The 26,556-nt window shown below is 40.2% G+C and overlaps 1 protein-coding gene across 3 annotated transcripts in view; it reads right to left on the bottom strand.

Moving 5' to 3' along the window:
• The window catches only part of pex14 (peroxisomal biogenesis factor 14), a 45,216-nt gene that overhangs the window by 4,506 nt on the left and 14,154 nt on the right, over positions 1 to 26,556 (bottom strand). For all 3 annotated transcript variants that reach the window (XM_023427693.2, XM_023427694.2, XM_023427696.2), the window contains exons 3-8: positions 21,816 to 21,900; positions 15,351 to 15,476; positions 13,192 to 13,277; positions 10,973 to 11,075; positions 7,019 to 7,116; positions 651 to 742 (exon numbers count right to left, since the gene is read on the bottom strand). In XM_023427693.2, coding sequence (XP_023283461.1) covers positions 651 to 742; positions 7,019 to 7,116; positions 10,973 to 11,075; positions 13,192 to 13,277; positions 15,351 to 15,476; positions 21,816 to 21,900 — 590 coding nt within the window. The remainder of the gene's footprint in view (positions 1 to 650; positions 743 to 7,018; positions 7,117 to 10,972; positions 11,076 to 13,191; positions 13,278 to 15,350; positions 15,477 to 21,815; positions 21,901 to 26,556) is intronic.

The raw sequence follows: 26,556 nt of genomic DNA, 5'->3' as shown, positions 1-26,556 counted from the left end.
TTTTCTTTAACACCTAGTACTTTCTACCACATCACAGTCCTCAGCAGTTAGGAGTTTATAGACTAGATTGATTAGTCATCAATTAAAGGCTATCACTCAATCACACTGGAGTTATCTCCCTTTATATACAACCTTCTGTACTTCAGTCAGGGGATGACAACTGAGCAACGAAAGTGCCGGAAAACATTAGTAAGTGTTCCATGAGTAAAGATGCTCAACATATGCACTCTTCAAGAGGAGCCACGGAACAGGCTGCGTGGCTTTTTTGGTTCTTACGACACATCTAACATAATATAATCTTTATTTGTGTTTTAATCTGTCAATAAGATGCTTGTGTTATCTTTTTTGATATGTGCAGTATGATATTATGTGGAAAAGCATTTTAAAAAAGCATGTTAAAAAGCATTTTAATGTCAGGAGTAAATGAAATGTGGCCAAAATCACATCTGGATAGGAAGTGCAAGTTAACACATGGTGTGTTTCACATTGACGGTTCTTTTTCCTGTTTAACACTGTCAAAAGGTTCAAATGAAGTGCATCCAGCAACATCAAGCCCTTCAACAGAGACACACACTCATACACCTGTACTACTTTTCTTTTCTTTTCCACCTGCACTGTTTCATGTGACGAGGTGTGGATAACTCTGTTACCTGCTGAGCAGTAAGCCCTTCAAAGAGACTATCTCTTGCTTCAGCTCTCCAATTGTTTGGTTGTCCAGGATACGGTTGGTTGAAGATGATGCCTATAGGAAAAACACAAGTGACACAGGCACAGGCACTGTTCAGGTCACATGCAGGGGCACAGCACAAAGTCAATATATGTCTTTCAACAACTCCTTCATGTTCTGTCTCAACAATATGAAATAATTTGAAAAAAAAACTAAAAAAAACATTGGTTTCCAAAAAAGGTCATAGCCTGCAGGGTAAACAAATATGGTGAATGCAAATGCTAAAAGGCACATGTTTTTGTGTAGTCAGGTCATCCATCACCATAACAACCTCATAACTGCCGACTGCTGGTGATGACAGAGAGGAAGACAAAGAATCATACTTCAGCCACCTCGACTGCTCAGAGAGTCCAGTGAGTGTGAATCATGCTGTTTTTACATAATTTTCCATACTATCTAGAAAAGATTATGCCAGTGTCCAGTGTTTTGGATAATGACTTTATCTTGAACAATGGCTACATTCATGAAGGCAGACCATAGCTTAGCAGTTTGTTTTGTTCTTTTTGTCTTTTATCAAAGGCATGTGTTATCACACACACTGGTGCAGCTTGAAATGCTACAGGGAATAATAGCAAAGTATTTGAATGGCAAATTGCTGCTGAAAATCTGTCTCTGCAGCACTTTTTTAGGGATAGGCAGGACTTTGACAGGGGGAGCTATAAAATAACGAGTTTTGATAAAGGCCGAGAGAAAAAACATCACGTGGCAAGTGGCAACAGTCAAACCCAACAATAAAACTGAGCTGCAACTGCTGCAAAGTCTTGTAGACTAATGGGTACTGCAACATTAATGGAAACAACTCTGTAGGGGAAGACCTTAGAGGCCTAACATGCAGGTCTCAAGATAATTCTAAGATAAATCTAAGTAAGATGATTAACCAGATAAGTTGTTTTTATTTTTTTTAAACTTTTTTTAAATTTCTTCTGAAATACCGGTTTTACCTCTTCATGACACTCGAAGCTGTTCAATGGTTGAATTGCTCACACACACATGCAACCGGTGACGAAGCATCATGAGTTGGCATTGTTTGGCTATAAAGCCAAAATGGTTAGAAGCCAGTGATGTAGTTAATTGCTCCCCATTCTTAATCTATTCCTGAATAAAGAGTACAAACATGTGCACTAGCAGGAGGATAGACTGATGAGACCAGAGGGAGGAGAGGGAGAAGACAAGGGAAAAAGTGGGATAAAAGAAAAGTAAAAACTGTAATTAAGACTCTCCTGACTCACCAGAGGAAGCTTGTTAGGAAGCGTGGACCCCCTATCGAGGGTAGAGGGATAACTTGGACTCTTTCGCTTGTAATTAAATCTAAGAGAAATTAATTGAATCACATCTGAAAGGGATCAGACTCATTTACAGTGGAAGGAGGGAGGCAGAGGAGGAGAAGTGAGGGGAGACAGAAAAGGAGACGAGGAGGGGAAGGAGATTTTTTTTTTTCTTCTGGCTGTTATCGGCTCCTAAACCTCGCTGATAAGGAGCCGTGTTCTAGAGGTGGTGCATTGGAGGCCAGCTGAAGACACTCTTATTACAGCCGTCACCTCATTAGAACCATCTTAATCCCTTGCCTCCCCAAGGCACCCGTATAATAACGCTGGATTCTGCTTCTCTCTCATTTTACATCGAAAAAAATTAATTGCTGTATAGGCTGAGCTAAAAACCTTCCAAGGCACAAAATCAGCTTAAGAGAATGGCACATTTCTGCAAATAACTGAAATGTGAGGATTTCGATGTGCGTATATCACTTCGTATAAGAAAAAAAAAGGCTTTCGAGGAGAATTGTTAACCGCTAGCTACATCCATAATGTGCATTATCTACAGAGCAGCACCATATAATATCTCACATCAAGGCTTGTCACACAACACTACCTCTGACATATGTCTAATTAAGTCTGAGGAAACCTAATTAAATGTTGGGCCAGGACTGAATTTCAGCTTTGAGATACATTATGTCAGTGTTTATACACACACATTGAGTAAGAATCTTGTGTTAAGTGCACTAGGTGCTTGGGTGGAGGCTGAGTGGTGGGGTATCAGTGACCGGAGAGATTGAAAGTACGCTGCTGACTTTAAAAGCCCCACCTTAAGTGCTGACACGTATCCAATGGACCGCACAAGTGTGTAAGTTGTGACGTTTTATCAAACTGCTGATCAAAATATTTAACCTCTGAAATGATTTCGAAGCTCTGATTACAAAGGCATAATTTAAGAGATACTTCCAGGTGGGATATTATAATGCAGAGTTTGACCTATGTATTATTATTCTTATCATCATTTATCAGTAATAACAGATTCTTGTTTTTTCGCCACTGTATGTACATGAAAATCATTTATTTATTAGGTACGCTACTTCTGCTGGTATGCTGCAATGCGTTTTCCTACAATCTTATATTTCCTATATAAATACATGCATCAGTTTGTTTTTGTACTGAAGGATTTTTTTTACTTAATTACAATTGAAACTTAAATGCTTCATATTGCACTCTCTTGTAGACTTGATTTAAATGCATGCATCCAAATGTTTTACCCTGTGATTCACTATTTAGTGTTTGCTGGTTCCTAGCATGTGGAGCTAATACAATAAATAAAACATTTACGTTGACTGTGTTGTGATGTCACTGCCCTATAGGCTGCATATGACACTACATTGTGGTTTCATCCTGAGGACGGCAATGTGTGGTAAAATGAATTGTTCAGACATAAAAAGACAGAAAAATGAGTGATGAGTGAGCATCTCTCTTCTTTCGTGTGATGTTTGACTTTTTCCACCCGCCCCGGTGTACAGCTGCAGGGCTCTGAGGGCTCTGTGTGGCCTCAACAGTGGAGAGCATAATCCTCTACTTGGCGCTGCACATTGCATCAGGCATGAACAAACAATCAACAAACTAGAATTACCGCCTCGCAGTTGTATGCCTTCGTCAACCAGTCAAGTTTACATCATTGTCTGTATAGATGTTATATATGAAGTGAAGACTTTAATATAAGGAATTTATTAAAAGGTATTAAGTGTATTTTCGGTGAAATGAAAATTATATATTAACATGTATGACTCCAGTGAATAATTAGTCTTCACTTGGAGACTTTTTTCAGAGGGCTGCAGATGACTGATATGGAGCCTCATCACATTGTGCAACGACAGTCACCTGCAGCTCAATGTCAGCAAAACCTGGGAGTTTGTGTTGGACTACCAGACGAACAGGACGCCCTCGGATCCTGGTTGTCATCCAGCGAGAGGAAGTGAAGAGGGTGGAATCCTGATACATAAATACAATTGATTTGACTTTCCTGTGTTGAGCTTTGTTGCTCTTGTTCTGCGATACGTTCATTGAATGAAACTAAAAACAGGGTCAAATTCCTTGTATGTGTTCACATGCTTGGTGAATAAAGCTGATTCTGATAGAATACAGAGTTATGGCCAAACCTTTTTTCTGAGAGGTCACTGTGACCTTTGATCTTTGACCACCAAATTGATCAGATGATCCTTGAGTGCAAGTGAACACTTATGTAAAATTTGAAGAAATTCCCTCAAGGTGTTCCTGAGACGGATGGACAACCCAAAAACATAATGCCTCAGGCCATAGCGTGGAGGCATAATAAATGAACCAACCAACCAAAACCAAAAAAAAACACAAACCACTGCACTGACTGGGTAGGTCTTTTACTGTGTAAATACCGTATAGTAAAGATTTCCTCTAACTGGTTTAAAAGCCTTGTAGCTAATATGTCTCAGGTGGGTGCCTGGGGGTGATAGGCCTCTTTCTGCCTGTTAACTAAGTGCTTCAGGAAAAAAAATCTAAACATATATATATATATATACACATACATACGGCTTACATATACATGCATATATATTACAAGCAAAGAAAAAAAGATTATCAACTCCAGCAGCACCCAAGGACGGCAACGCATCTGGCTAAATGAAGATAAATGCCTGTGGACCATTAGCAACAAGATAAGATCTTTAACAAGCCTTGTTTAAGAGTGTCTGAAGGCAAATTAATTCACAGTTACTCCGCCGGCAGACAGTGTGTTTTCGTGTAACGCATGTATATTTATGATGGAATTAGTTTCAAAAGGAAGTCCCCAGAGGAGTGTTTTTGAGTGGAAACACTGGTACAGTGCAATTGCTCTATTTATGCACTTTCCCACTGGCAGTATGTCTCGCGCAAGCAAGGAGGCGGTTTCTAATCTTCTATGTAGTATCCACTAATAAAGAGAACCATCAGTGAGTTGAGACAGCAAGGCAAACACAGTTAACAGTTAGATTTGTAATGATAATGGAGCAGAAATAGACTTGGCTGTTTAACATCAGGGATGAATCATCCTGAGTCCCATCTATCCTTAACACGTGCGGTAGAACACAGCAGCACGTCTTTAAAGAGTCATGACAAACTGAGAAAATAGTGAAAAATAGGAAAACTGTCCCAGGCCCTGAAGTCAGGAAATGTGCAGCATCAGCACGTGCTGTGTGTGTGGACATGAGTCAGTCTGTCTCAACTCACTACCATAATGAGGTCCCCAGTTTAGGGACAGTAAACACACTCCGCAATTGAGCGGTTTCCAAACTACGAGAAATGTTTACTTAGCAGCTGAGGAAACAGAAGTCTCCATGTGTTTCGGGTTAAAGGCACATTTCCGTGTTGAGAGGTATAATTGCTAAGCGTGGTGCACTTTGAGCAGCATGGTGAGGCAAACCCCGAAAGCCGCAAACGGTGAATGATAAGTAGCTCGCCAGCTCCAACATGTGTTTCTCATCAAATATCCCGGACCTGAAAACAATTTCCCAATTTCCCCCATGGCCTGAGACAACAGAGGGCCTCGTGCCGACTCGCAGGGAAAATTTAAGATCAACACTATAGCTATAAAGCTGAGTTTATGATTTGTTTAATGGGTGTTTTGATGTGAAATATACTTTTTATACACTACTGCTGTCCAACTAGGCACTCATAGCAAATGAAGTAGACACTTTTTAATCCAATCTATGATTTGGAGATGACGAATGAAAAGAAATAACATCCCTTGTCCCTTTATGCTGTGGAGGGACCTCATTGTTTAAAGTGGGCTGACAGTGTTCCTGACAGAACACCTCAGCTGGGTCGCTTTCAGACCAGCGGGGGGTCAAATCAGCTCCCATGTACTCACACATGCTGATCTGGGCCACCACTGCTCTCTACACCAGAGAGACTGAATGGCTGAGAACTTTAAACAGCACAAAATTAGGTACCAGTTGTCAGTTTTTGATTAACCTTGTCCGGGGAAGAGATTCATATTTTTCTTCCTCATTTGTGTCGTAGCAGATGTGTCCGCATATGTTTTCCTGCGATATCCAGATGCTACAGTGAAACACCCGTGTGCTTAACAGCTGTGGACATAAAACATTGTCTAAGATCATCTCTTGCGAGGACTTTTTAAGAGCTCAGAGATCCTAAAGCGATTTATGAGCATTGTTATAAAAAGCAAAAAACATTTCATCCCTGCACATAAGTTTTTAGAACACTCACTCCATCCGATTCACCCAAACACTTACAATTCTGAGTAGATTATGAACAATGTCTATAAAAATCAAGGCGAAGAGGAATGACCATACGGTTAAAGATTATGGGCCCATGATGAGATGCACCATACTATTTTGCAGCTTGTGTTCTGATGATATACAGTATAATAAGGCTGTCTGTCTTAGGTACTTATGACTCGGGACAGCGCGAGAGATTTTAGTACACAGAGGCCTCGAGAAACCTTTTCTCTCTCCTCATCAATCTGGAGATTTGAAAATGCAACTTTATGTTTACTGAGCTGTTCTGTAATTTCAGAGTTACTGCCTGTCTAGCTTTCCTCAAAATCATAAATCTCAACATAACAGACCTCAAAAAGGTGCAGTCTGCAAACTCTCATGTCCAAAATACAGCAAAGCTCAGTAAAGTTGTTTCCTCTCCATCTTGTTAGTTTGCAGTACGATATAACGACACAAATACATTATTTAATGAAATTACTCATTTACAACCAGTTCTTAACCAGGCTTAACATGCCAGATGGAATATGGATGAATATGAGGAGAGTCTCCAACTGTGGTAAATGTGCTACTATCTGCTTTAATTACATTACAATACAAACTGCTACAATCTGAAGTTTAATCCAGGAAACCAGTGAAAGGAGAAAGTGGTGCAAAAAAGAAAAGAAAAAAAAAAAATCAGGTAGTTTTAACTGCAACCACTGATATTCTAGCAAATTGGAAATTTGGAAAGTATATGGGGTGGTAAGTGAATGATGCTGAGTTGCTGATGAGGTGGTAGCTACCTCTGATGCAGCCAGTTCCTGAGAGAGCTCCTGGATTCTCTGCTGCTGCTGGATCAGAAGCTCCTGGACGGAGACCAGCGTCTGTTGCAGCTGGCTTACTGTGGAAACGAGCAGAATAACAGTTGGTAAATCCCGCAAACTTTAGAACACATAAAAAAAAAAAAAAAGGGAAGTAAGATTGTGTGATAAGGTTGTTTTGGTGCCACAAAACTGAACATTTTCTTTTCAGAGACGATGACAGAACTGATGAGACTCAACACATCACCGATCAAAGCTGTCCTCTAAGAATTGTAATCAAAGCTAACACCCCGTAACTTTAGTCGCAGCTTTTTGGTCGGAGGCACTGAGGGTGGAGGGTGGGAAGGGGGGGGCCACATAGGATGGAGATATTAATCTCTAGTGTCTGAACTTAAATCAAATAACAGTCTCTAACCTTCCATTACCCACCCAGACACTGCCTTCTAATGCATCTTAAATCCTCAAACGATCAACAAAGGAAAAAACAAGGCTCTCATTTGGGAGGAGGCTGCCAGACAAAATGTCCCCCCTAATCCTAATAAATATTGTTCTTTTTCCATTGACTTTGAAGATTGAATTAGTTCAAGTGTTGGTGTTGGATGAGGGTGTATGATTTCAAATAACACCGGGCACAGTTTGTTGCCCCCTGCTTCCAGTCACGCGTGTATTACCAAACAATGCATTAAGTTTCCCTGAGCTGATTATATTACAGAAAACCAATAAACATTCATATAAATCATGGGCGTGTAAAGTGTTAAATCAAGCCTAATAGGATTAACATCAACAGATATTGTGGCGGTCCACTGCTGAGGTTGTCAGGCCAATGGTTAAAAGCCTGAGCTGCAGCCGGCTGGACGGGATGTAAAGAACCCTCCTTTCACATTAACCCAGGCCAGGACAAAAGACAGAGTCAGGCTTGGAGCCTGTGTTTCTTTTGAAAAACCAACACAGACAAAATATTTGATCTTTCAAAGACACTAATATCTTGTAGTGACACCTGTGTTTAAAGGGTGGAGTTGTATCAATATAGGTGGGGTGCTGAAACGTTTGATCTTTTCATGCTTGAGGAATCCTAACGGAATACGAGTTTGAGCAGGATGGTTGGTTTGGTCCTAAAACCAGTGTGCAAACAATTTGAGTTTGTTACTGGGTTTGTGATCCAGAGTGTGACCAACCTTTCTGAAGACGGCAATAAAACTAAAATACCGCGGCCATCCCTGCTTAAAAAGGTGTTAGTGTGACAGGGTGTGTACGCTAAGCCAAGAGCTGCCCTATTAGTCTCCGATTCCGCCTCGCCACAAAACAGCTTATCCAGATGTGTGGGTCAGTCTGCCAGCCTGTAATGCTGTACCTCCTGAATTACCATTGGCACCACTTTTTCAGCCGCTTCAGCCAAACGGTTCACAGACCAACTCTTTTCATGTCTCTCCACAAAGTTGACTCCTCTGTACTGCTCAGACACTTGACAAAAATGCGCAACTTCAGTTCACTTCAACTACAGTTATCACAGATATGAAGCCAAGAATAATGAAGTCAATGACTTTGGCCAGGCATGAATCAGAAGGAGGCTGTAGCAGTGGTGTGTGTGTGTGTGTGTGTGTGTGTGTGTGTGTGTGTGTGTGTGTGTGTGTGTGAGAGAGAGCGAGACAGAAAGAATCGGAGACAAGATGATGTGTGAGGCTTGCAGCTGCTGTGAGGACGGTGCACATTGTGTATTCAGTAAATTATTCAGTAAATACCTCTATATAATGTACACTACATATGTCCAGGCCTGTCTCTGTCTTTAATGGCCAGCTGGTCACCAATATGGCTCCTACCGACTGAGAGTGCCCAAACAGCCGCACAATTCCATTACAGCCTGGGTACGCTGAAGGAGTTCCAAGATCCATTCATTAATTGTCTGTGTGAAGTTGTAGGCAAATCATAATGGGAGTCAAGGCCCCTACTCTCGAGCTGAGGCTGGTGAGAGAGACTAATGTAGTCCCCATTCAAAAGGATACATCACCTCATTGCGCCCGGCACTAGAGAAATACATGAACTTTAACAAAAGGGGGTTCAAGCAATTGGCAGCAGTGAGGCAGTCGGCCGCTATTACTCAGTGCAGCGAGAAGAGAGGGAGCGAGAGGGAGAGAAAGACAAAGGCAAAGCAGGGGGAGAAAACTCTCAATGTAATTGCAACCCCTCTCCCCAACTGTTAACTACAACAGTCATTAACTACAATAGCAGCTTGGCTACTGCAGTCATAGCAAATTAGTTCCCCACACTGGCTAGAAAAAAGACCTGTGGTTTTTTTTCCTTTTTTTTCCCCCCCAACTGGAGGCTCACCTACTCGCTGCAAAACTGAGGAGGACTCAGCCTGTGAAATCCTCTCTTTACCGACAAACAAAACAGGGTTTGTAAGTTGGCAAATCTCCAAAAAGTGATAAGTAGAGCAAGAATGGGCAGTGAAATAGCCAGAGGAAATGCGTTTGCATAGTTGGGAGAAAATGACCATAAAAGAGCAGATATTTGTTAATCAGATTCAGGGTGGCACACCTCGCACGCAATCTCACACAACTGCTAACCTCCACCTATGTTAGCCAGCCAGAAAACAATGGCATGGGTGTGACTGGATGAAATGATAACAGCAATACTTTCATCTGCACCATGTTGGTCTGTGACAGGAACTGTAAACTCAAACAACTTGATTTAAAATCAAACAAAGGATACCTGTATTAAACTCACGGTATGGCATTTATGATTCAAGTATGATTCCTTTTTTATCTCTCTACTGCTACTTTATAGTTTTACTACTATAATAATAATAATTACATAATAAGAATTATAATAATTTGGCATATTACACGCATTTGCTTCACTAACACAACCAAGTTTTTACCCTGTTTGATATCTCATACAGACAGGGGACATGTACATTACTGTGATCTTTTCAAATTTAAAAGGAAATTAAATTAAAAAACACATTTGGATTTAACAATTCGTGTTACAAAAAAATGAGCACAGACCAAAATGATGTAATATGCCCCTGAAACTCTCTGAAATCTCAAGCAATTAAAGTTACTCAAGACTCACCATGCTTTTAATGTTTGATTAAATGTTGTTACCCTATCCCTTTAATGTACTTTAGTCCTCTTGGTTCTTTGATTTAACTTGATGTTATAATAAATGTAGAATTTCTATAATCATCATTATTATTAGTGTAGCCTATTTTTCTACCAGGCTGCTGATCTCAAACAGGGATTGGTACCTTTCAGGTGAAAACACTCCCGTTCAACACTCCTGCTAACAAGACCAAACTTTCTCAGAGTGCCTCCTTCATTTACGCCTCCCTGGATTTTTAATTATACTGACAACGAGCTAGGAAAGCATCTCTCTCCTTGCTTTTCTCTCTCTCCATGTTTGACAGCCAGGTTGAGATTCCTCACCTGTCCAACATGGGAGCCGCACCTGTCACCGTGCACTTAATCACACTAGGGCCAATGCTGAGCCCAGACGCCACACAGTGCCATGCTGCACGCATGGTACACACACACACACACACACATACAAAGACACATACACGCACACAAAATTAAAATGAACTTTCTCGCCACCTACGGGGAAGAGGGTGGATGATGATGATGGCGGTGGAGGTTTGGATGGGGCTGAGGTTGGTGCAGGGGGAGACGGATGGAAGGGGGGAGTGAGAGAGGATGGGAGGGGGGGGGGAGAAAAGTTGTCATTTCCCAACTCCTCATTAATATTCCGAGGTTAAGAGCTTTTCAGCGAAACGTAATTAATTGAGCCCGAGCCTGACAGTAAACAAGCAATTTCAAATTAAAGCGAAATGACAGCGGCGTCATTTGTTAAAAACGTGCGGGGCCCCCCGATTTTGGCGACAGATAAATGAGGGAAAATGTTAAGGAGGGAGAAAGTGATGAAGATATTAATCTTCACCTGTCTGTGTCAGCGTGCCACTCATTGCCGCAATGTTGCTTTCCATCCTCTGCAGATGCTTCTTGTCCTCTCGGCTGCCCATAATGAGGGGAAGGATGTATTTCTGCAATTAAAAGCATGGCACAAAATTACACTTCTCTCCAGAGGGAAGGGGCAGAAAGATGAGGAAAAGACAGGGCCACCTAGACTTGGCTCTGGAGGGTCAAAAGCATTGTTTTATTGGACTAATGCCTAATTGTCTAAACTGCATGATTAGATGCATGTATATCTACCGCAGTGTCCAAGCAACTGATACAGGTATGTGCACACATCTATGTTGAGACCATTGGTCGATTAGAAAATTAATCAACAAGTTTGACAACCAATTAGTCATTTTAGTTATTAAAAAAGTTATTCATCAAGCATAAATGTCAAACATTGCTAATTAAATATCTTTGGGTTTTAGACTCTCAAAAGTAAAAACACTTTGAAGATGCTTTGAAAAAATTTGAACCAAGGGTTTCTGAGAAAAATTTCAAATTCTTTCTGCCTATGGACTGAACAATTAATGTGTAAATCTAAAAAAATAAAAAAAATAATTAGGCTAATCTATAATGAAAGTAACTGTTAGTTGGAGCCCTAAAAACACATTTCCAGCAATGTAAATGAAGGAAATCCAGAAAGGGACAGTGAAACCAAGAGATGGGCCTCCAGGGAAAAACACGATGGCGAACACTGAAAATAGTCCTCCAAAACCAAAGACAATGTCATGTTGTTTATTATCTCTCTGCCACTGAATAAACAGAACTCTACCAAATCATATGTATGTCTGACAGCCAAATGAGGATGTTTGTTATCCAGTGTGAGTGTTACCCAGATGAGCAGCTTGTGTGCATTTCACTGAGTCCTGTACGTGTGTGTACGTGGAGCAGAGCTCACCAAATAAAATCACGTCAATTTAACCTTGGGGGGGGCGGGGGGCGGGACTGAACTGCACTCAAAATGTAAAAATAAATGTTTTCTTGGTTTTAAGGCTGAATAAGGATCATTTAATGCCTTGCAGCCAGTTGCAGCTTGTTGCTCCCCAAGCCGGGTTTTCTCTCCAGCTCAGGTGGCAAGCAGACACACCAGCGCAAGTAATAAACACTTTTTAGAGAAAAAGATTAAACGAGTGTCAACACGTAGTAATTAATAAGTGGGTTGCTGGGAGTGTGGTGTTTACAAGGTGCACCATAACATAAATAAAGTATGGGCAGAAGCCTGGACATATGGTGCGACTGGCGCTACGCTCCAGTGACATGACAGCAACCTGTGCCGTCCCGCCAGGGAATCCCACCTCCCAGGCGACCAGTGGCTGGCAAACCCTGCTGCACGTAGCGGACTGGTACAGTGTGTGTTTTCATCAGTGAAAGACCGCAGGGATAGAGGAAGAAGAGACAGAGGAACCAGAATGTGCATGTGCAGCCTTATGAAAGGCTCTGTAAAGAAGAACGAAATAATAGGACATAACAGGATCTAAAGAGAAGCCAATATGTCTGACAGGGTCAGGTAGGCATATGCATGTACATGATTCGCGCTCCCTTTCTCTCTCCTACAGACACAGAGGAGAACGGCCTGTCATCTAGGCCAAGAGCTACTGCTAGAGCTCCTGTCCTCCTCTAAAACGAGAGTAATGGCTTCCACATGCCACTCAGACTACTACTAACAACCACTATGGGATTAATGTCACCGGGGACAAGGGGCCTCATGAGCTCATGTTCAAGGGCTGCTAAGCCCGATAAAAACCAGGGTGATTATTTTTAGACGGTAGGATGGCAAAAAAATGGTTGTGTGCTGTGTTAGCAACTATATTTTTTAGAGGAATAAAAAAAAAAATATCTGAGAGGAGGAGGGAAGGCGAAGTTAAAAAGAAGGGGTTCAAATGAGATCATGCTTTGACGTAAAGCAGGGTAGCTTTAATAACAAGACCAGAGTGATGTTACATACTGCAGAGGCGCCTTCTATTCTAGCACCATAATTCATCATAAACTGATGTACTTGCAAAGACCACCAATTTAAATGTAATATCAGGGAGAGGCAGTACTGACAGATCTTAGGATGCAAAGCCTAATATGTATAACAAATTTTAGTGAAACATTAACTGTGAAAACAAAGTCAGTGAGGAAACATTGTCAAAAGGGCAGGAGAAACAGGAGAAACAGGAGAAGCAGGAGAAGCAGGAGAAGCAGGGTGTAACTTGCCTTGTAAAGCTGATGAAAGCCAAAGGCGATGCCCACCATAATGATGGTGAGGGCACCATAGTCTCTCCATCTGTAGCCTGCTGGACCTGGAGAGGGGGATAAAACATGTGGTAAAATACTGATTTACATTGATTTCAATACGGTTGAAATGCTTGCTCAAGACACTGCTTGGGCTGAAACAAGAAACAACAACTGTTATAGTAATTTGAGGTCAATTTTATATTGCCTTAGTAATTTACTTCTACATTTAATAAACACAATGTAATATAATTTATCTCTGTGTGATGTTAAAATCATTGCATATACACCAAACGTCAGAACAATGCAAGGTTAAGTCTAGAAAGCAAAAAGGTGCTCTCTATCGTGCTCTTCCAGAAAGGACTCCATTATGCGCCACTTATTTGGGGTGGGGCCAAATACAGTATATGTACATAACCCTTTAAACAACTGGAATGAACAGAAAGGTGTGTGAGTGTGTGTGTGTGTGTGTTTGTGTTTAGAAGTTGACTGTCTTGCTGAGTGACAGATAATGTGAAAGTGTGTCATTGTGCAAGCTGTCATCTGGGTAGGCCAACTGTCTGTCAAAGTGGAAATTCCCCACATAAGAGAGGCATTCAACTGAAAATGTCACTAAACAACAAACAGGTTAGGAGGAAATATATGAGTTTTTCTTTTATTTACTCTGGTGGGGCCCAAATGAATAGGAAATTATTAGAGGCTAAGCCACTAAAGTACACCATTGATATTCTATTACAGGTCTGATTTCACCTAATGGGTTATGTGGTACGTGTTTACTGGCTTGATGCAAGTAAACCAGATTGATCTTGTGCCTTACCACTTGTGTGATTTGACATGCAAATAAAATGAGAGACCCACTGCCATACTGGACTATATGGTACATTTTCAAGGTGAATGCTATTGTATTTGCCTTACTCAAGGGCATGTTTCATCGCCGCTGCAGCATTCAGGCATGAACCCGTAACCTTTCCTATCGAAAATTTTGAATCATTCTCCAACATCCATATGGTAACCACATAAATTTGGGTCTTCATCAACATTATAACTGCGATAGTCTGTCACCTATTCCAGAATACTGTGCTTCTGAAAGGCCTGGGAGTCCTTGGGATAGGTGGTTGACCCTGAACAAGCCTCACTGCATCACCAGGGGTCTTCACTTGCTCTTTTCCCCCCCTTTAGGACCTTTCATTCTTCCTGTCTCTCCTTTTTCCTCTACCACTTCCACTCTGCCATCTTCTTTTTTTTTTTTTATTTGGTCACTTAAGCTGTGGAACTGTGGTCTCCATCCCCCGTTTTTCCAATCTCCTCTCAAATTTATTGGGTTCAGTGGAGGCCTTCCTGTCCTTCTACCGCGTGGAAATAGAGATCAGAGTATCCATTACTTCGACAGAGATGGATGCGGGTCCCCGTGCACCGTCCCCATAACAAGGACATCAAAGGGAGGTAGCCCCCTCTTTTCGGCATGACCCCCCATACAAGACTCCTCGCTCTCACCTCATTATGCAGCTCCCTTATAGCCGTTTTGATATAAAACCCCCCACTATGGACGGAGAGCTGCGAGTCTCCCTAACTACATGGCCATCCCATCAACATCACTTTCATTACAAAACATGAGATGCCAGGGGAGTCAAGGACAGTGTGGTAATAAATGAGGGTGGAATACATCTGGAATCATTGTCATATGGGTTAAGCATTACGCGGACTTCATTCTGCATTGGTAAATCAGTGGACAGCACTCATAACCTCCTGAGGTAATAAAGATACAGGTTGCGGTGTGGGGTCTTGCCAGGGTGGAACCCCTTGAAACAGAATGGCAAGGGAGACTTCATGAGCTTGTGCTGTGCAACATTGTATTCCCTGTGTCTGAATTCATAATCAAGGCAAATGTTGCATGGCACACAAGTCTGTAAGCCTTGTAAAGATCCTGGTATTTGGTGAGCTATGGATAATCCTGTTTAGTGGGTTTATATTAATAAAAACAAGAGGGAAGACTCTAACAGCAAACCTGCAGTGGACAGGGATCCAAGTTTTAAATTAGCCTCGACTACAAATTTGTTTTTGAGGTGATACTGTGCATATAAATATAGTTAGAATGTGTATGAACCAGGTACCAAAGTGGAGAAAAGGGAGTGTGCACTCACTGTGAGTTGCAGGAACCAGTTGAGTTGCGTGAAGAGGATGTGGGGGCCCCACAGGGCTCAGAGGCAGGACTTCTTCTGTGCTGCCAGAGCGCTGGATGGCCAACTCTACCTCCTCATCTGTCAGCCCTGGAATCAAGACGCACACCTTTAAGACGTTTGGAAGAGGTGCAGTGGCTCTGTGTTAATGGGAAACGCCAAATGGCTCCATGGCTGTCATAATATATACTTAAATACTTCCCAAGCTCCCCACAAATCTTTTAAGTACAATTTAGAGAATGTATGTCAAATCGTCATTCAATTTTACCTACCCTCCTCTAAAAAATGCATTTTCATTTCATGATTCTCAATGGAATTCTCCATTGAGAGTTTCTGTTTCAGGGACATCCATCAAAGAAAGATAGTCTGGAAAGGTTCACACAATGAAATCTGAAACTCTGCTAGCCTATTAACTGCCACCAAAGGCAAAGAAAATAAGAGTCTGTCCACTTCTCAAGTTATATTTCCCATGTGGAGATTTCATACACCCCAGACAGTGAAAATGCATTATTTTAATTTCTTCATTGTAATGTAAATGTATTACATAATTTTGCAAATGCCAATATAATTTAATCTTCAGATCTTTTTAATGATTTTAGTGATGATTAAATTGCAAAGGGCTCCCTGATGGAGAATCAGAGGGGAGGAGAAAAAAAAAATCTAATATGAACATCTCCTTTTGTGGCAAGAAAGGATTTTATTTCAGGCGCCATATACTGCCATTGCTGTGGGTCTCATCTTTTAATGAGCTTCTAAGCCTAAACAAAGGAAAATCATTACAACTTTTGATGAACTACAATAAAATACAACATTAACCAATTTATAGCAAAACAATAAGGAGAAAGCTGAAAACAAAGAATTAAAACTGTTAGATATTGATAAGCATGCGTTACCTTATAATGAAAAATCAGTACAGTTCGTATTATAATGTTGTATACTGCTCATTGTAGCTTCCTAACATTTTACCATTACTTGTGGAAGCCCTTTCCCTCACTTATTGACAGAAAATCCCTTTTGTAACAGAGCCTTTTACTTGAACTATTCCCTCGGGATTTGGAGAATTTACACAAGCCCAGAATAAGCTTCCTCCATCTTTTGAGAGACACTGCGAGACAATTGGAAAGGGTTCAGTTGCAGTGTTTCAAGAGCTGCCTCTTAGTTTTTATTAAAAGTAACTGCGCAAAGCCAGATCTCTGATACTGACCTACAGAGTGGTCTTCATAAGAGAAACACACAGTAACACTCATATAGTTTTAATAATACTGTATGTATTGTTTAAACACGAACAACAGAATTGGTCCATTTCTCAAGGTGAATGAGATATTATAACCAAAATCCTTTCATTAAATGATTCATCCCATTTGAATATATGTTTCAGCAGCTTAATTGTGAGGCAAATATGAATGGCCAGTTGAATCAGAAATCCCACTGTAACCTACCACTGTATCAGCAGCCCTAAAGCATAAAGAAATCTTTTGATACCCTACCACACAGCTTATGCCAAGGGGAGGTCCCTCCCGTCACCTATTTAAATGCTCCGAGGACTTCAAATGGCCATGAAAATTGTTGAATAATTGAAGGCAAATATTGGCCAGCCTGTAGTCTACAGCAGGTCCTGAGTGCCAGGAAGTGGTGAGCACCATGTGCTGAGTTTGTGCAGTCAGACTGCACTGTCAAATAAGCAATAATGTGTCCCTGGACTCCTGATTCATCTGACCACAGCAGACTACATGGTGGCAGACTATTGAATGAGACCTGCAAGGATCTCAGTTTCACCGAATGAGAAGAAATAAAAACATGCTTCAGGTCTTTCCTTTCACCTTGAAATGTAAAGTCTTTTTAAAAAAATCCACATTTAGGATGCTATTGAGCTTAATGTATGTACATCTTAATGGCTGTTCATATCTTTGAAGTTGTGTTTGCAGCAAATGAAAGGTTTTTTTTTTTTTTTTACCTTGCATCTAAATAAAATACATGGAAATTCCTAAAGCTATATTCTAGTCAAATTACAGCTTGCTAAGTTGTGTTGTAGGCTCTGATCTGTTTATTGTTGAGGGGAAGACAACACCAAATGAAAGGGCCCTTAGATCCAAAAGAAAGGGGAACAAGGTGAAAGTGAGTTTTACATATAAAAGGAAAAGACAAAAAAGGGATTGTGAAATTTATTATGGGTTCCAAAACCTGTGGAATGACCCCTGGACCTCCATTTCAGATCGACCTGTGGGGAGATGAATTTTTTAAGACATAAATTACACCTAATGACGACACCATAAAAAAGAACAATAATGGAAAGCTATTCTGTATTTCATTATACTGTATTATTTGGTGCACCTGATACACGCAGTGCCTGTTTATGAGTCACCGTATTAGCAGATGCTCAGCCAAAGCATTTGCTTTGACCTTGCCATTCTCATTGGGGCATGAAATTACGGTGCTGGCACCTCGATATTACAGCTATAAATACTGTAAACTGCATATCTGGGCTACGTTTTCTATTGTCTTTCAACATAAACCTGATCGGTATTTATTTAAAGGAAAACCCATTGCTCGTCAGGTTATTTACAGCTCTATTTTCAGTGGCTCATATTCTCTGGGTATTTTTTAAGGGCAAAGAGGCAGCAAGGCTCTTACATTAAATCCATTTCTCCAATTCTGGCACTTCTGGACTTTATGGGTCAAGACCTAAGCCGGACAGCCAATTATAAAAATTGCTTACTAAAATATTTTGGGTGGTAAAAGGTGAATGCCTTTTTTGCTGTCCTCCAAGGCCTGAATTATGAAGTTGTCCTTGGGTGAAAATTACTTACATTTTGAATAACATATTTATATAAAAAAAAAAATGCATGGCAGGGGTCATAAATAGATGGAGGTCAATGGGTTATTAAGAAGTCAAGTGCAACTTCAACCTGTTTCTCATGCTGTGCTGGCGAGAAGATTCTACATGTCATTTGGTTCCGTACAACTGCTTGAAAATGGCATGCCCTAAATAATGACCGCTCTCATAGAGTATTCATTTATGTATTAAAAAAGCGGACTCTGCTCTCATTTCCCTGCTTTATCGCCTTGTACTGATGACAAAGTAGGCAAGGCCTAGGCTAGGTGGCGCCGTGGAGTAATTTATAACCACATCAATCCCTTTACCTTCTGTGCAGGCCTTGGTCATTGTCATTTTTGTCCGAGAGGTGAGTCACATAACCCCACTTACAAACAGGATCCTATTAATATCTGGAATGATGAACCTTACCCTTACCTTCATACCAGGTATGGTAATAGCCCAACAGCCTACCTGTGTTCCCTGTGACCCTCCATCACTGGCCCTCTACTCAGGGTGAAATCTATTAGGATTATTTATTCAAGTCAATAACAACTGGGATGGCATAAAAAAGAAATAATTCAAGCCATCATTTATGTGTCGCTGACAGAGAATGTACTGTGCCTGTTTCACATGCTGAATTTACCTGTAATGCAACAATGTATGTCTGTGTACTCTGAACTCTCCCAAACTGCACTCAGTCTGGTGATCATCAGAGATGTCATTTTAAGGGCCACAGTCAAAGTGACATGCTGAAAGCTGTAAAATGTTCTTGACTTTGTCTCGAGAATTAGAATTTTTTGGTAATTATGTGTGGAACTGCTAATTGTCTGGGCTAAATGGTGTTGCCAAAATGGGTCCCAACGCACTTTAGTTGTTACATCTGTTAATTGTTGAGGACATAGATGGAACAATTCACTAGATGAGACTGTAGCACATTATATTTCACTCAAACACAATAAAATTTACTTGATCTTGGCAAGGAACAAGTAAAGCAAAATTGCTTCAAGATGGTTGCAAGACAGTTTAAATGCAATTTATTTCCCCCCACTCCTCCGCAAAAAAGAGAAAACGTCTCTGGGTTTAAATCCTGATTTATATTACATCTTAGTGACAAAGTTTCAATATTTCAGCCAGTTTATTCAACAAGGACTCAAGAAGGGCAGCTAGAAATATTGGACTGCATAATTGCCAATTCATACCCTGAAATTGACAGTTGAAGGAAAACAGAAAATTATATTTTTCAATGAATATTGAAATAAACCACACTATTAGGATCTCTTTGGAAAAAAGGAGATGTAACCAGAGAGGCATCCTTCAACGCAGATTAGGGCACAAATGTGCAGAGAAATAATATGCACGAGCGAGATTATTGTGTAAAGATTCTGCAACATGTAATCAAAGTGGGCCCTATTTTCCCCTTCATCAGCTGTCCAGCGTAAGTACTGGCAGCAAGAGGAATCCAATTTAAATTCCACTCTACCAGGAGATGGTATTGTTTCATTTTATGTGTGCTTTGACATTTCTGGCTGTTAATATAGAGTAAAATCCAGAAGTATTTACATAAATATGACATTAAACTGTATTAGAAATTAAGACTGACACATTTGCTGTGGTTGACTATGGGAGGAGGAAGCTGATTGAGTTTCTAGGTCAAAAGGTTGAGAGGACAATATATATGCTGGGTGCAGAAACGGGAAATGTGAGTATTGGCCTACTGTTATGTTTATGCAAGTTTACCATGTCTACTAAGTTACTACAGCTTAGAACACGTATACTTTTGAAAAGAACGAACCAGCACTGCAATGCATCTTGTAATGTAATGCGTAATGCGTCATATACATTATATATTATTTACTCTGAATGTATCCGAGACGTAAAACTCATACTGACGTGTGCTGCAACACCATAAATAAGGGCATTGGAAACTTATATCGTTTAACTCATCATGACAAAGAAAAACTTCAATGACATAAGAGACGTTACAAAATGATTTAATTTGACTCAGGATTTATCACTTCAAGAAAGTGATTTTTTACTCGTGTCTTTCACTTTAGATAACCTGTTTATTAAATGACATTCACAGCTGCAGAACTACACAGTGTCCAAGGTTAATCTTATAATAATACAACCTTTTCCTGACACAATTTCCTGTAAAATAAACATGTACAAATACTGCTCTTAGTTCGAAATGAGTGTGCTGAAGTGAAATCAGAAGAGCACAAAACATTTTGATTCAATGAGGTATGAGGTTATAGTTAAGCACTTTCCTGAAACAACTAAGGGAATGTACACGATTTCCAAGTTCACTTATGTATGACTTTAAGATACAAGTCAAGAGTTCTCCTATGAATACTGCAGAGTGCTACTCAAGTATACAGTACTTTGTATTCAGTGTTACATTACTCTATTTTCTCTCATCTTTACCCTCTCTCTCCCTGAGATCAATGTCCTTATGCAAATCAAGGGTTCCTGTTTAGATCTACAGTAGAACAGACATTCCTAAATAAATCTGCATTAAAGCGTCATACATATTTCATGGACTTAAAGTGCAGTAAGAGCAAACCATTTTGGATAGCGCAGCTCTGTGGAGTTTACAACAAAGCAGAAAGTAAGAAGAAAATGAGGTGCAGCGTGACATCATGTGGTATTGATGAGGCCTTAGTACATTTGAGATAACCAACAGTAGATTGTGAACGTGCCTTAGTTGTCGATAATGAGACACAAAGACAAAGAAATTTCAAAAGATACCAAGAGTCATTAGAGCCAGATGAGATGTGTGTAGTAGCAGCCGGCAACCATAGATTTGGTTTCAGGTTACCCTCCCTAGTCGTGGAGCTTTTAGGCTCACTTTTCACTGTTTGGCTACTCTAGGCAAAGTCCTCCAGCACTGCAGAGGTACAGTCCCCTAAGTACTGAACTGTTTTTGTGAAGAAGTGAAATAAAAATACTAACCCTGAAGAGTTTATCTGAGGCAAAGCCACGTACTCTCTGTACACACTGTCATTGCTCAGCCATAGGCCGACTGTAACAAATACATGGCATAACACTGCACATTTCCACCGCCGCATTATATTGAACAGACTTAAATGAGTTCGGAGTAATAAAGCCATTTGCAAGTTTTATTGCACAAACAATATTCTACCATGTGTCAGAAATAATTTCACTGAATTGCAAAGAAACTGAGGAGCCAGCAAACATTTCCACCATCCCTGCTTAGAAAACCTCCCTGCGTCATGCCTCAAATTTACGATAACAGTTAAATTAAGTAAAAGGGTTAAAATGCTGGAAGGCAATATTGATAATTCCATTGAAAATGCAGAGAGAGTTTGTCAATATTAATTTTCCTGAACCCAAAGGAGCATCCCAACTGGTGTGTCATTTATTCACAGGGCCTGAATCATGCACTCTGAAGTTAAAATCGACCCATGTTAGACCCCACCCCCCACCCCCCCGGGGCAAAGAGCTATGGCCACAACCTTTGACCCGAACAGACTAATCTTACCAAAAAAAAAAAAAAAAAAAACACAGTGTGTTCATCTCTTGCCACATATATTTTTTAAAGGCTTTCAGTGCTGCATTCAACAGAAATCAGGAGCAAATCAAAAGTCTCTTACCTTTTTTCTTCAGGAAAGCTTTTCTGGTGGCCAAGGGACTCTGACATACTTTTGGGTTCTGTAGAAATTTTACAGCAGTGGTAATCTGGGAAGAGAGAAATGTGATTTAATTCCTCACAATGAGATAACGTGAGAGGAAGGAGATAAGCTGCACATGCTTTTAAACACTACAAACAACAGTCTAGACCTTCTTTAAGAAAAAGGTTCGTTATAAATCCCGACAAAAAAAAAATGAAAAAAAGAAATTGAACATAAATGGATTCCATTTGATAGTTGCTTCTAAGCCCCCACACCCAGCAGTGAGAAGAAAGACCACCTGACCACTTTCCACCAGCTAAATGTGGAGAATGACCAAATCAGCAGTTATAAAATTAGCCCATCAAGAGTGCTGGACAAATGGAGTATGGAGCTTAATTTGCTATTACCCTCTTAAAGACAAACTTCCATTCTTAAGTGCGCAGTGGAAGAAAATCTATACTTAATGCAGAGGTGATCATTTGTATCTAATAACTTGAGAATCCTAGGCTGAAAACTTCTGTAATTCTTCCAGTTAAAAACCTGCCATGATCAAATCACCCGGCCTGAATGTTGTAATGACTTGAAACGTTAATGCACTAGAACGTTAAATAGCATCAGAACATCAGTAGTTTTAAGTGCACTGCATTCATCGATTCTATTATGTTTTCCTTCGAGATGCACCTTAATTTTCCACCCCAGTATGCATTTCCAAGAATTGGAGGGAGAAAAAAAAATCTTCCTCAAATGGCATTAAAACATAAATTTGAAGTGGGCGCCATGAAGTGGCGCCTCCTAAAATAGATAAATATGTAAGAACACAGAGAAAGGGGAAACACACTGGAGGGGAGGTTTAGATGACTTATTATCGCACCTGTGGTCCCCGTGATTCAATTGTAAAAGTCATCCCTCTAATAGGTTGAAAGGTTTTGATTACTCTTCTTTTCTCTTAGTGTTGAAAGATACAAAGTGATTGAGCGCCCTGCCAGTGGTAATTCGTTTTGGGTAATGCATTGCATACACTATGAACCCGTTTCAATCCAAAAGAATTGCAGTTTAAACTTGTCCACGGGGTAGGTGTGGCAGAGAAGCTGTGTAAAGAGCTAGATTTCTGTGACAAACAAACAGTACAGTGGAGGATCAAGGCACAGGCATCTTTATCAAACTTATGAAAAAGACTTTGACTTTTCTTCAGCAGGCTGAAAAGCAACTTAATAGCACGTTTATTCTAATTAGGTACACACATGAAAATACCGTGCAGCGTCCACAGTACACTGTATTTGCAGTAATGAAACTTCAATAGTGAAGTTTATCAAAATGTAGCAGATTCTTCCCGAGAGATGCTGCCACAATTCATTTAGACACTAATCTACCATTTCACTGTGACACTACCGTGACCTTGGTGTACGTAAGGGTTATGCAAGGGGTATGGAATTTCCTGGATCTCTATATGCTGAGGGCTTATTAAAGTCAGTCACCCGGAACCTTCATTGTGACAAGCAGATTAAACCATTTGCATGGTGAACCCCCAACTGATGTTCTGGGCCAAAAGATACAGTCAAAACACAGAGAAAATATCCCTTTGATAACAAGACAAAAATCACCCTGCTCTTGGCAAAGCTCTTCTGTTCAAGTAAGTGAGCCAACAAGACTACTTGTGGTTAAGGCAGAAAGCAGAGATAATGAACACACTAAAATCTAATATCCTAATATTTATTCCAGTAAATAACAGAGTGATGTAGGCCCTGTGAGAGGGAAATGACCTAATAGAGGAAGAATATGCTGAATGAGCACCCCTTGTTTACATTCCCTTAAAATTTCAGTAGCACAATATTGACAAGAAAATTGTGTCAATGTTAATAGGCATAAGTATGACATCTTAGTAAGGACCACAGCTAGCTCAGCGGCAAACTAATGAGGTAAATGTCCATTTGGTTAAAAGTGTAGTGGTAGATCTTCAGGGAGAGGAAAAGTGCACTTCTTAGCAGATGACATAGATGCTTTGCACAAGTTCCACCCAGACACCTCAATCAATTATAACCACATTGCACAGATTTCAGTCTTGTCTTGTTATTGACTTATGGATCACCCCAGTTATAGTGTTGGGTAGCACACAACTGGGCTTTTAGGGGGGTAAGATGGATAACAGTACAAGGCTCATTTGGGTTGGCAGCATAAATAACTACAATAAAAAGTGGGTGCATTTCCTTCCTTTCAGGAAACTAGTGAATCATTTTTGTTTGAAACAACAATTAAGCTTTAGTGTAAGCTACTTGTAAAGCTCTGACTGCTAATGCACCAAAGTGCTTCATGTTAGGAGCAATAATCTTTGTAAACCAGATAACCAATAAAGTGTCAGGTAAAGCCGAAAAAGAGGCGAAAACTCAATCATAGGAAGAGATAACATTAACCAACACACTTAAAGACAGTGAAGTTGATGAAAGGACAAGATTACAGCAGTGTTATTGAGTTTGAATTGGACAAGACTTTGCACTGCACTTGTCTGAAAATTACAACTGTGATACCTTGAATTGTGAGAAATGAGGATGAAATCCAATTATGTTCGAACCGCATGGTTGGACGCCTGAGGAAATCCATGTAACCAGTTGTATATTTTTGCTCTAACTAGTAATATTACTTAAACATTATATACCGTAAGAGCCATGGATGTTTTGCAGGTATATGTTGTGAGTCTGAGGATATGAGCAGTTGGGAAATTCAGACTCTCTGTACTGGAACAGCAATGCGTTGTTTGTCTTACATTTGTTTCTTTTGGCTAGTTTCAGTATGTGAAATAAATTGGAGAACAACATTTGAAACACAACAGATGAAAAAGACGCCTCACAAAAAAGGATTCAAGGCTCTTGTTTTCAGTTTTAATAATTTGGGCGACATCAAACCACAGATTATCACTAGCAATTACTAGGAAATGAAAGTGCTATAGGGTAAGAGGGGATTGTTTGCAACTGTGACTTTTCTTTCTTTAAGATTCACTGATTGTTGTTGATACTTGCGCCTCTTTTTGAAACATTTTAATGAAACTACTACGCATCTTACCAACCCAGGGTTTATCTGAACTTAATTTTTATCCAAAGGCTCATTGTATTCCAAAAGATTATTCAAAAGTAGCGTGTCACATCTACTTTCCTTTTTTTTTCTTTTCTTTTTTAAATTAAATTACTACACACAAGCAACTTTTTTTTCCATGTCAACTGTTCCACATAAAGGTGTGTATAACACATTTCGTCTGTAACAGTGAAGACATTCAGAGGGCATGATGGAACTAGAACTTGGGTGAGGGGGTGCAATGGAGGGGCTAAAAGGAAATCATTAGCAAGTATAGGATTCAGTCTCAGCGTGAATCAATTCATTCCAAATTGCCCCGGCCTGTACATTTGTGGAGAAGTGCCCCTGATATAATAACACACTGATAGACACGAACAAAAATTGTGTTAGGCTAGTCTCAAATTTCCCCCCCAAACACACGTTTGGAGGACCAAAAGCGAGAGAAAGTGAGAGACGCGAAAAATGAAGCTCTATATTAATTTGGTGCTTTCATGGATGATTTGCTATCAGGGGCAGCTGTCTTAAATGACTTAACCCAATACCTTTCTGATACCAGAGCCCTGCCAGAAACGAATGAAGTTTTAATGCAATTACCGTATTTCCTTTAGTCGCCTGACTGCTTGATGTGGCCAACAGTGCTTTTTAATCTTTTTAAAAGAGCAGCTTTAAATGCCCTTCTAATTGTGACATCTTTCCCGCCTTAATGTGACCTTTAGCGGAGGAAGCAAGGCCTCATGGGAGCTGCTATAGGAAATTATTGACCCTGAGAGACATCAGGAAGTGAGGTGCAGACTCGACCATTTAGCTAAGCTCCACATCTACACTCGTTCAGACACTGCAGGCTACATCAAGGGCCCTGCTGGAGTTGAACCATTCTGAGAATGACTGTACAAAAAGAGGCGTTTGTTTATTTCTTTCATCACTTTTGGGCAGTGCTTTTCGGAGAAGCTGCAATGTGGGAAAATTAAATGAAAAACCATTACCGAAACTGAACCTCAGAATCAGTAAAATCTGATAAAGAATGCTGTTAAACTGTGGTCCTTTTTTTCTTCTTCTTTTGAAAAACTATGAGATAGTATAGACCTACTTCTACATGTGTTAAAACTTTACTGTCAGTAAATACAGGGGGTATTTTTTTGTGTCATTTACTCTGAATGTGGTCAGTCTTTATTGAATGGTCCTAATTTTGAAAGACAACATTTCAACAGATGAAAAAGGGTCATGGAAAACTTCATTGACATTTGCATTGCGAAGGTTTAAAAATAACATACAGCACTGTATCAGTGTCAGCGTTAGAGCCATGGGCAAGGCTACAATCATGACATCAAAAGCGCATTATGCAATTTTTGTAAAGGGGGGGTTGGTGGACGGAAATCAAGCTTTTTTCAAGACCACTGCTCGTACAGACCAAACTTTCCATTCAGCAGCATTTCCCTATCACAGCTCTGTCATCACAAACATGGAAAAGTTGAGTAGGTTCAGCAGTAAGAAACACTGGGGGCTAAAGTACATTTGATCCAACGAGGACACTATCAAACTGTAAAAACTGTACAGAGTACAGATAAACACAGATAATAGAGCCTTGGGAGTCATGCTGAGGCTATCAAGGAAAAAAAATGACTTGTTCCTTGCTCCTTTCTCTTCTGTAGCTACAGAAAGA

This window comes from Seriola lalandi, unplaced genomic scaffold (genome assembly GCF_002814215.2).
Source record: "Seriola lalandi dorsalis isolate HSWRI2012SDOR001 ecotype SW California unplaced genomic scaffold, Sedor1 jcf7180002054861, whole genome shotgun sequence".
NCBI classification, from domain to species: domain Eukaryota; kingdom Metazoa; phylum Chordata; class Actinopteri; order Carangiformes; family Carangidae; genus Seriola; species Seriola lalandi.
Note: the sequence above shows the minus strand (reverse complement) of the source record. Positions and strands in the feature narration are given on the sequence as shown.